We start from the raw sequence: 12178 nt of genomic DNA, 5'->3' as shown, positions 1-12178 counted from the left end.
TAATTTTTCCATATATTTCTCCATTTCTGCATATGAACCTTCCCTGAGATTCTACAAATCTTGCAAACTTATAATTAGCGAATTTGATATCTCCAAAAGCCACTATTAAGTTGTATTTCTGTTATTATATAGCTATTCCTACAACATTAACAATAGCATTTCTTCCAGATTGAACGAAAGAAATTCAATGCCCATCAAGAATTTTCGGATAGAGAGTTGATGTTCAACGTTACAAAAATTATTATTACTAACTTTTATGTTAGTAATAAATAACATCTCAGACATTGTAAGGAAATAGTAGAAAAAATAGCGATGTTGCCCGAAAAGCGGGAAAAGCGGTTGGAAATTGAAGGAAAGTATGTCTATTTAACCTAAGTTTACCAATTTTTCTAAATATGTACCTGTTTAACACATGGTAATATTATAGTATTTACCGATTTTTTTGTATATTCTTTTAGTGTGAATATATTTTCTATGTTAGTTTAATTGTTAATCATCATTAAGCGAAGTGTAATATCACCCAGTCCTATCAAGCTCGTATTAATTGTAATGCACGCACACAAAACTCAGGTGTTCGACGATTTCGGACCTTAAATCGATCGGTCGCAGTAGGCGGCTGTTCCTCGCCATCCACACTGCCGCCGCCGCCGCCGCCACTGCCTCCTCCGTCGCCACCACCGTTGGCAGAAATGCGACTCGGCGAGCGCGCTGCTTATCGGCCTCAGTCCGTGAACGACGCCGTCACGATCGCATCCCCTACGTCGACCGGTCATCTCCTTGATTTCCGTTTCCGCTTCTTTTCCGCCTCAGTTTGGTGTACGCGCAAACCGCCTCATGTTCGCCGGCCGAGTGATCGCCCACCGCGTACCATCATCAGACCGATGAGACCCGCCGTTTTGCCGTTGCTGCTGCTGCCGCTGTTCCTGGAGGTGGCCGGGTGTCGTGCTGCCCCCAGTCTAAACGTTTCCGATGCCGATGGCCCTGGGCCGCCACCGCTCACATCCTGTCCTCTTGCGGATGGTGTCGATGATGATGGGGACTCTGTGAAACTCGAAATATCTCACGAACTGTTCGAAACTGACGTCTTAGTACCGGATGTGAAATATCAAGGTAATATTTGACCAAAGGACCCTTTAATATAATCAGTTGTAATTGTTTAGTTACTTTCATTTAAAAAAATACTAAGTTTTACTAATACTAAATATGTATCACTAATAACTAATATTTATATTGCATTTTATAAGGTGTTTTTTAATTCATCAACATAAGAAGCTTTGATACGAAATCTAATAAATATATATTTTAAATAAAAGATTTGAAAATATATAAACTGAGAACAAATATAAATTACCATTCTAGATTTTCCACCATTCTGTTTATGTGTATAAAACTATATATCCACGTCATAACTTATTCATATGCTCTAATTATTTTTACCTGGAGCTCCAATATCAATTAAAGATTGGTAGGGCTTGAAGCACTGCACGATTAAGAAAATAATCTTATTAATTAAATAAATTTTTATTTTCAAGTTTTCCGCACAAGTTCGTAAATAAATCTGTAAACTCGTTTTCTAGTTATGGCATGACCAAGGTAAATAAGGATGTATAGACAGGTGTCATCTTTTAAGAACCCAGCCAGTAAATATCTATCTGAGGTCTGAGGCATATATCATAGATAGATGCGATTTCCAGATAGTATGAAACATCAAAACTTCATATGTTTCAAATATCAGTAGTTTTAAGTGACAAAACATGATCTTTTATTGATCTTGATTATATTGAACACTAATTTTGCTCATATTCTGTATCCGTCCAGGAAACGTACATAAAATTCCACCAAGTATTCTATTGCTAGTGTCTTAATAATATCAAAAGAAGTGTGGGTAAGAAAATTAAATTAAAATTTTAGGATGAGTAATTTGGTTTTGAAGTTAAACATATTTTGCTAAAATCTGGCCAAAACACAAACGCTGTTTGAACATATTTAAGTACTATAAATTTGAGTTCTTATATAAATATGTGAAAATAAATTAAATATAGAGTTGCTAGTGAACAGCGGTTGGTTAAAACATACAGTTAAAACGACCAAAATTTCACAATTTGTAAGGCTATGATGTGTCGTTACGTTCGCCGACGATTTATTCATTGACTGTAAAAATCAAATAAAAAGGCCTAATGTTGAATAATGCATACATGTTACTTTTTGTCCGATGTTATTGAAAATATTTAATTTGCAAAATATTTTAATACATTTTTTAGTCCGCCAATTAATTTTTGCGACGCTACACATCTAGGGAACACACATCTATTTTTATGGGATTTTATACAGAAGTAATCCGATATAGAACAAACAATAATTCGATATAGGGGATTTCAGGGGTTTGTTGATTTTACTAGCGCTTCTATTTGGACATTGTTTTCTTTAAACTTAATAATACTTAAAAAAAATAATAGCTTAAAAAAATTAAAACATTACAAACATCATCATTAATCTATTGACATCATAATTTCCGAAAGCACCCGATGACTCGCTTTGAATTAAATACCTAAAAATATTTAAAAATTTTAGTGGTATAAGTTTCATGTATTTGTGAGAAAAATAATCCAGTCAATCATCAGGCTGGGCAAGTCCGGATGTCTTCAGGGAAAGTTTTTAAGATTGTCACTTGGTCCTATATTATTATAAATTATAGAATATTATTTTTTATTGCCAAACATTGATAGTAGCTACTAACATATATACTTTAGTTTCTATCATATCATGTACATGCCAAAGATAGCGTTGCATTCGCAAAAAAATATGAGAAAACAATAATATTTTTATATTATATATTATATATATTATTTTATTATATTTATTTTGGTTACCATCATCACGTTGTTGAAGTACAATGTCGACTCCATATCGTCTCTAACAACCCTAATGGCAACGTTGATGCCTTAAACTGTAGGAAAGTTTTGTACAATTAAACGAATTGATTATGAGTTTGGAAAAATTGTTGCAGTTTTATGATTATCTGTTGCCCAGATATGCGATTAATAGCAGGATTTTATGAAATTCAGCTTCCAAATTTCCAATGATATAAATTTATGTACATTCACCATCAACTAATTACAGCAATGCTCCTGCACGATGGTCCATTTGTTCTTGAATCTGTAATAAAAAACTAATTTACTAAAAATCATCGCAATGTTATCGCAATATTAAAATGGATGTATATGATGTGAGTTACAGAAGAAAAATGCATTAAAAATTGAATTAAAACTGCCTTGCTTAATTATATTTCCGGAAAATGAAGTCAATTGGAATACACTATTATAATGCTGAGTATTCTGTAAGAAATTTAATATTTTAAATAAGTAAAGAATTTTAGGTGATGTTCTTGTCCGCAGAGTAATTATTTCAGTGGTTCAGGTGGTCTTCTATTGAATATCTTTTAATCCATATTTGCCCGTCTGTCTCTCGCATGAACTCTACGATATGGGTTTTTCCTGATCCGTGCTAAAAGGCTCATAAGCCAATGTTGTGCCAGCTCTCCTCCATGTTACTCTCTTCATGCAATGAGAAATGAAAAAAGAATCCGTAAGCTTTTCCTAATTGTTGCACAAGTTTTATTCTAGCAATAACGATCATAAGAAAAAAATAAATATTCTATATGGTGCAGCAGTTCTGAAGTTATGCCCCTATAGACGATTCATATTTATTTATATATACATGAAAATTTACTTACTTTAATCGGATCCCATATCGACAAAATCAATGCTAATATTTAACTGTGTTGCATATGTAGCAATTATTACTGTGTGTATTAATATTATTACTGTATATACTAATAAATTATATTCGAATATAAGAACTTAAACATTAAAAAGCGAAAATGATTGTCTTTTGAAATTTTAAGGTTTGTTGACATTTTTGTGTCACGTTCTAAACGTGCTGAATTTCACGTCCACTATTAAAGTGCTTACTGCTAAACGGCACATTACCGCTGAATTATTTGATTAACTTTTGTAATGAACTTAATTTGGCTCTTAGATCGCTCACGCTCATCCAGAACATCCAAAGCGAGACAACGTTAAAGTGATAATTTTTTAAAAAGAACAGTCTGCTATTTTTATGACTAATGGAAAAAAATGTGCTTCGAAGCAGAAAATGAAATTTTCTGATATAATGACCGTAATTGGAGTTCAGAACATAGACTGTGAAATTGGGATTTTGTAATATACATCTTAAAAAGAAACGATTTATTATCGCCAAATTAAGTTTATCAAGTTAGTCAACGTCTGTGATTGTCTATTAATAGATTAAATTGATGTATGTGCAAAATATTATATATAGGGTGGGTATTTGTTATTATATTTCGTTCGAAACTATTATTGAAAATAAAACTATATATATGTTTACATAAGTACATTTTTAAGAGAGATTTCTGATCCGATCCGACTCATAAAAAATAATCTCAATATATAGTCCGTTCAATAAAACAGTTAACTCACGTCATCTAAATTTATAACTTCAAAACGTGGCAACGTTGTCGCGTTAACTTTGAGTTTTAGTTAATTTTGGCGGCTTTGATATATATCAGAATTCTAATCTAAACAATACAATTTTAAGAAATGTTATCAAATATAATTTATTTTACCATTATAGTACATTTGACTCATATATTATCGAGGGACTTTACCATTTTAGGTTTAGTTCATGTTACTTTCGTTGCAGTGTTTGACGTATTGCAGTGCGATTTCACTGCATACATTCTAACCAAATACTCATATGTGTTCTGAACAATTAAACACATATCTATGCACACAGTTACCATACAGTTATACCATATTAATTATATATTTAGCTTTAGCTGTTTCTCATTTCACCACTGTCTCACCGTGTGTCGGTAAATGCTGTGGATTTTATTTAATTTATTGGATCATCATTTCACACTCTGAAATTGTCATTCAGTTACCGTCAGTTTCCAATTAACTATTTATTAATGATTTACAATCTATCTAAGACTTTTTCATGCTTCCACTATTTGTCAATTTCTTCTTGAGTGTGTCTGATGGAGCGCATCCGAACTGAAGGTGTTATTTGTAGACAATGCTTCTTTCGACATATACAGACAGTCCTTACATGTATATACTTCCTAACCTGCATTATCTATTAATTATCCCAATTCTTTATCACATTTCATAACAATTTCATTGGTTTTGAATATGCAGTGATAGGGAATAGTATGTAGTACTCTATGGTCTACCATATATTTTCGATGTTCAGACAAGAACAAGAACATGTTGTGAAGTTTTATTTTTTCCATCACCTTTTGTTGTCTTTACGCTGTATTTGTTTTAATCTTGCCAATACCAGTGACCCAATGCTCCATTTTTAAATATAAATATGTTCTCTAAACGAGAAAATTGAAATAGCAAGTTCTGCTTTATTTTATTATATGATTTTAAAAATTGTGTTATTTTAAAAGCAATCTGAAAGTTTCACTAGACCTTTTTGTGGATTATTTTTACAACAAAATAATTTGCTTCCTCGAAGAGCCGTATATCTCTATGAATATTTTCCAAACAGACACTTAAGAGTTTTCCCTGTAAAATTTTTATTAAATTATGTTCATATTGATCATATCATAATAAGTCTTTCCTGATATAATTGTATGAAGTGATGTTAATATTGGAAACACTAGTCACTGTTTTTATACTCTTCATAAATTTGATCTCTGATAGCTTTAACATCAAGGTGATTTTGATTCATCACCCGCTTCGTAAGAGGACAGTATCTTTCGGTGACCCCAAGCTTATATTGTTTTTAAATTTTTGAGATATTTTAGGCATAATGCGTGATCAAGATGACGCGAGATGACTGTTATTGTTAATAGAGTATAGTCATCACAGCTATCTTAGAAATCGCTAATTATCTGAACCGAAATTGTAGCATATTTATTTAACCATATATGTTTCCATAGTGTTAATATTTATTCTTAATTAATTTAATAAATTTGAGTACGTTTACCTGTACAGATACGATGCGCACTGGTAAACGCAACCCCTGCCGCCAGCCAGATTGGTCGGGTGCTGACCGAGAGAGCGAAAGAGATCAAATGTCCAAAGATTAGCTTACCTGAAATTTTTGTATTCTCTATGTTGCTAGCTCCCGTACTATTCGGTTTTATTTGTTTTTTACTAAATATATCAACAGTGAGTTATGATTTCGATGCTTAGTAAATGCAGATAGATATGTAAATATCATATCGCTTTTCAAACTTACTATTTTTAATGCTGCAATATGTTTCTAATTCGAATTGTTATATTAAGTTACCTTGTTTAGTAATATATTTTATGAACCATATTTATGTATCTAAATATAACTTGTCTGGAGTAGTTTTCTGAAACTCTAAAGATCATAATAAAATCATATGATGCTATGTAACAACATAATAAATAAATGGTTCAATCTGTGGAATATATATATATATTCTGAATGTATTACGCTAAATTCAAATATTAGGATATACTTTTATTCTCAATCTTCGATGCAGCTGTTGAGTTCTACTTCTTGAATACTATTTGAAACCTTGTCCTACTCCATTTCAGCTATATAGATCAACTTGAGTTGATTATTGAGTTTAGGTTACTAGAGAAAAGTATCAATTTAATTTTTGATTATGAAGAAAGGAAAGAAGAAGAGAAAGAATGCCGGTTTCTCAATTTGTGTGAAAAGACGCAAGAATCATCAAACCAATATAGCAGCAGACTTGAGTCGTGTATTAATTTAACTTGCTCGTGATATCTTCGGTTTAAGCTATATTGTATCGTAGGCGTGCCATTTGACCATAGCCATGCATTTGGAGACTTTCGTATATTCGATAATCCTGCTTCAGTAACAACATTTTTAGTCAAGAAATTCAGCGCTTTTTTTTTTAATTATATTGAATTTATTTTAATTTAATTCACTTGTTTGAAACAAAACAAGAATAACATATTGTATAATATTGTCAATATCGACAATCATCAATCATGATATCTGTATACTAGTTCCTTGATATGCTTGAATTGGCTTTCAACGATGTATAATGCAGGACATTCAGGTTCATTGTTTCTTGTATGTTCTTGTATGTTTTCTTATATCTTTAATTGGCATAAAATATTATACCAATTAAAATCACTTGCTCTAGATAAGGCCTGATTACACATAAAATATGTTTGCATTATGTTCAATATTTGAAAAGTCGAAATACCATTTTATTATAACAAAATTAAATGCAATTTCTATCCACCGAGTCTAGCAATAACTTACTATGATCGAATGTCGCTGGGGCTGATGGGTTTGGTTAAAAAGTTTCATGCAAAACAAAGTAATTATTAAAATTAGTTAATATTACTATAAATAAAGTATTCATTAAAGTTAAATTAATGTTTCAAGTTAACTAGAATAACACAGCTGTGTAGGTTGACTGTAAATACAAAGATCTATTTGTTTGCAGATTTTTTACAATCAGATAAAAAATATAAAAATGTATTTGTTGAATTAATGCAAGTTAATCCAATTAACTAATGACGTTTTGTTCTTAAAAAGTGAAATAAAACCTAATTAACTTAATTAAAATTGAAAAACTTTACTATTTTTCTTCAAATCATTATATTGCAAATATTGATTAGATTAAACCAAGAAAAAAATGATGACAGGTTGCCAGCTACTTCCTTACTCGAAGTATTGTCTCTTGTCATAGTTTAGTGGAATACCCGAACTCTACTATATTTGAAAGTATCAAAGTTCAAGTGCTGCGAGGTAAATAAAACTAGAATGGACGTATGTACAATAGGTATTAAATATTAGAATAGAGTTATATTCATGCTTTGAAAGACACGCTTATTTCCTGCATTCCTGGTTCAAGCATCGCACTTCGGTCTGCAAAGTTGGCCTCAAGTTTCTTTGAACTAATCTGATCTACTATAATATCTAAAGAAGCTTAAATTTAGTATGTTCAATTATCAAAGGCTGATAGCAGTAGCTTAATTGCACAGTCGTTGGCTATTGGAATTTGGAGATACCACAGCTTGAGAAAGCCTTCCTTAGAGGCTATACCATGGGAATTAGGTCAAGGAACAGTACAATTTAGAGTAAATTGTCAAACAAAGATGTTGAGATTCTCAAATGCTAAAATTACAGAAAAATTTACTACAACTGAAGACTGTCCAGATGGTATAATGCCTACGTACTTTCCTTTGGTATTTTTCAAGAAGAAGGTGTTAATAGCGCGGCTAATATAGTATTTTGAGAGGGGAGACTTTAATAAAATTTTGGTGTCTGTTAAAGTAATTTGACAAGTAATGTGTGTGCATTGTATATGCATGTCGGCAAAAGTTATGATTTCACGTTGTCGCATCAAATTGGATTTTTGGTTTACAATGTATGCCGGTTGATCACCTCTCATTATTATCACTAACGTTTTGTTGGCTTTTGTTGGTATTTAACAACAAGGTCGACAAGTACCAACACAAAAATACATGTTTAAAAAATTCTGTATATTGATTTAGTTACATGTTCCGACGTATCATTCTATATCTTTTAAACTAGCTACTGGTTAAAGGAAAAATCCGCCTCAAGATTAAAACAAATTTTACATTTCTTCAAATTATATTTGCAGTATATTCAAAGTTATCTGTGGCGTGCATTTGATAAATTAAACCATCAATAGTAGAAAAGGATTAGATCGACAGTGTTTACTGTACGACACTGTTTTTCCTGTCAAATAAAATAGTTCGAAAGTAACTTCAAAGTTTTGTTTTAAACCCTACACGTTTTATAAGTCACATATTTGTAACGTTGTTAATACTTGGGATATTATAATAATATTTTTATTAAAAAATAACCAAATGTAATCAAATATTACAAAATAAGTATAGTAATTATTCTTGTTATTTTCATTCACATAGATATTGATACATTATGACTATAAAATTGAAAAATATAACAAATTATAAAAATAATTTTATATATAACCAGTAAAATATAACATAAATTTCAATGTCCCAAAAGTTAAAAAAAAACGATGTAGAAATTATAAAGCCATAATTTATTACAACGTTCTAATGAGATAATGTCATTTTTCGGTCAACTTTCCTTAGATTTCAATGATAACGTCAAGTCAATTTTGTTCTAGATAAAATTAATAAATTAATTTAGCGGCATCGCTTCGTTCCACCCTAATTAGTTTAAGATAAGGCGAGAAATAAAGCACGTTTTTGAGCTGACGCTAAAAGGAAACAAAATGTATTTTTGAGCGGACGTTAAAGTGGAAACAATATGTATTGTTTTATAATATCATTTGGTGATCTGAAAGGAATTTCAACATTTACGCAATATCAATGAATTTAATAAAGCGTCTGGTTTAAAATGCATGAGAGGTTTTTGTATGTTATTATAGCAATACATTTCTATACAAAAATTGAAAAAAGTTATTATTGGATTAATTCGTAGTATAGGTTGATTGGTTGACGCAGTGGTAAAGGCGACAGGACACGCACCTACTGTTGCGATACTCGCGGGTTCGAATCCCGTTGAGGCATAATCGCACATTTATATTTGTGATTGTTTAACATTTGTGATTGTCCTTAGAAGAATGAAATATCTAATGAAAAAAAGATGAAATGAAAAAAAAGGGTGATCCCAGTCACACCAGTAGCCAGGCCGGGTAAGACCGAATGTCTTCTGGGATGATTTCTAAGTTGGTCACTCGCCTGTCGGTAGGATGCCGAGGACCGTGGTTCGGAGCCCACGTTAAACTGTAGGTACAGTCCAGATAAACCCTCGTTGGTAAAAGGAGACTTTATAATACACAAAAAAATATCATCACCACAATAAAAGGATATTAAAAAATTTCAATATTAGAATACATTTATTGTCCACTGATATATACTATTTTTCCCATATTCCACTTATAACAAAAATCCTACATTAAATATATTTTTGTCTTCAGATTCATATTTTTTGAAATATCGAGAAGTGAACTAATAATCTTTTTCAACAAGAGTTATAATTATTAGGCCCAAGACACATTAGTTCAAGCATGTATATGACTATAATAAATAAGCATAAAATAATAAAATGTTTCATATACAGAGACTAACCTGAAATAATCAAAATTATATTTTTAATATTCAATAATTTTTTAATTGATTTGATTTGAAAAAATGTGTTTCTGAACCCCAAGAAACAATTTTATAAATTTACATATTGATTGAGTGGATGGAAAAGATCTAAAATGGGAAAAAGTGTCTACTACGCAAGTTTTAGTTACACAAGAAAATTTTTTAAAAATAGTTTTCTTAGTTGATTAGTGTAATTGACGATAAAAAGTGGATATACTACGTGATTCCCATGTGCCTTTTTGTACTGTACCTTTTGCCTTTTTGTACCTATATATATATATATATATATATATATATATATATATATATATATATATATATATATATAATATATAATAAAAAAATAATAAAATAAATAAAGTCGTGGTGTGCAAATGATGGAGTCAGAAAGTGTGGCGTCATTGGTTCATGCTTCTTAATAATACTTCGTCAACGGAAAGTGCTACATAATAGTGATAACCGATTTTTTCCCCTATAGACGTGATAATATGAAGTTACTACAAGGTGGCCTTATATGATACTTAGCAGGTACCATCTACATTCTACACTAATGATATGAGGATATAGCATTTCCTACATAGTATGTGGATATCTCTCCCAGGTTGTATGGTATTCTATTAGCGACCATGACCTCTTGAGCTTATGATTATAAAACATCGAATTCTCGATTACAATATGTCACAGAAATATCCTTCCTTACCTGCAACAAATGAAACTGAGGTGTTGAAACGATTTCAAGTGGTATTATCAGTGAATACTTATTTTCATAACCAAGTTCAAGGTAACCATTTTCCTTGAACAGTTGGTATAAGATGAAGTATTGAACGTTGAAAATCTGAGCGATTCATGATCCATGATCTCTAAACACTGAGTAATTCAATATTACTAATTTTATTCAGCATTATGTGGAGTAATGTCAGAATCTGTTTTGAATGTAAATGTTTCTCTGTATGAATATTCAATCCTTCTAGGAAAACACTTCAATTGGTGAAACAGAAAACAAAATTAATTAATAAAAACTTGGAAATACTAATAATGAATACAAATACGACAGGTTGTTCAAGTAGAATACTACAGAAGGGGTTTAGTGCTTCATAAATATTTGATTTTGTTTGAGACACATTCGACTTTTCATGTTTTACTTTTATGAGGTTATATATCTTTATTGGGTTATATACTCTGGCTTTTATAAAATATATAGGAACTGCTTTATATCCAAGCACGTTTGATGAGAACATCGATCTAAACATTTCTTGACATTGTCGTCTTATAAATTTAATATCGTACGCACATATGGTGATAAACGCCTTTATTTAAAGACTAAGGATCCATTAGTACTGTTTCAATAAAATTACAAAGACCATAAAAAACAGCAGTTTCAAAGGTCTGGCAATTGCGGCTAAACATAAAGTTTTATGAGTTTTTTTATGCTATACAAGGTTTTTTTGTTTAAGCTCAATGTTTTCCTTCCGTAAATGGACCATTTAATTTTTTCCTTTTTTTTTAATAATTTAGACGAAACGGTATAACATATTGTCAAAAAAAGAAAATTAAAATTATATAAATCAATTATTTGAAGGAAATTTACAACCTACTTATTATACTTTGTTATATATATGGCTCAGTAATAAGCATAATTGAGAATATTACTAAATTTACTAAATTTTATATGCTTACTGTTAGGTAAATAGAGGTATGATCAATATCCGACTGTGATTTTAAGACATTTTTATACCACCAATAAACATCGCTGATTAAAATACATTTAATTGACTTAATAGAAATACTAGCATCCATATGAACAAGTTTTCAAAATAAAATCCAGCGTCGACTTTTTGCTAGTTTGTAATGTTCAGTCACATTTGCATAATTTTCATAGAATCTATTTTAATCAATATTACAAAACTTTATTAAACAGAGCATGGGGCCATTAAAATAAGGTACTCAACATGTCTTTATCATGTGTGCTATCACTCCAGCAGTTTTGCAATGGTTTAGATATCATCACACGCCACATTAGG

At 30.9% G+C, this 12178-nt stretch overlaps 1 protein-coding gene across 2 annotated transcripts in view; it reads left to right on the top strand.

Annotated features, from left to right (window-relative positions):
• The first annotated feature begins 738 nt into the window (after positions 1–738).
• LOC143198219 (uncharacterized) overlaps positions 739–12178 on the top strand; it is a 376811-nt gene continuing 365371 nt past the window's right edge. Inside the window, exon 1 of one of the 2 annotated variants that reach the window (XM_076407333.1) lies at positions 739–1110. In XM_076407333.1, the coding sequence (XP_076263448.1) occupies positions 882–1110 (229 nt within the window). In that variant the 5' untranslated portion in view covers positions 739–881. The remainder of the gene's footprint in view (positions 1111–12178) is intronic. The other variant, XM_076407332.1, reaches the window with a different exon arrangement.

The sequence above is a fragment of the Rhynchophorus ferrugineus genome, unplaced genomic scaffold (genome assembly GCF_030347505.1).
Source record: "Rhynchophorus ferrugineus isolate W39M unplaced genomic scaffold, kcgeb_rfMv2 rfM6, whole genome shotgun sequence".
Taxonomy (NCBI): Eukaryota; Metazoa; Arthropoda; class Insecta; order Coleoptera; family Curculionidae; genus Rhynchophorus; species Rhynchophorus ferrugineus.
The sequence above is the reverse complement of the archived record's forward strand: the minus strand, read 5'-3'. Positions and strand labels throughout refer to the sequence as shown.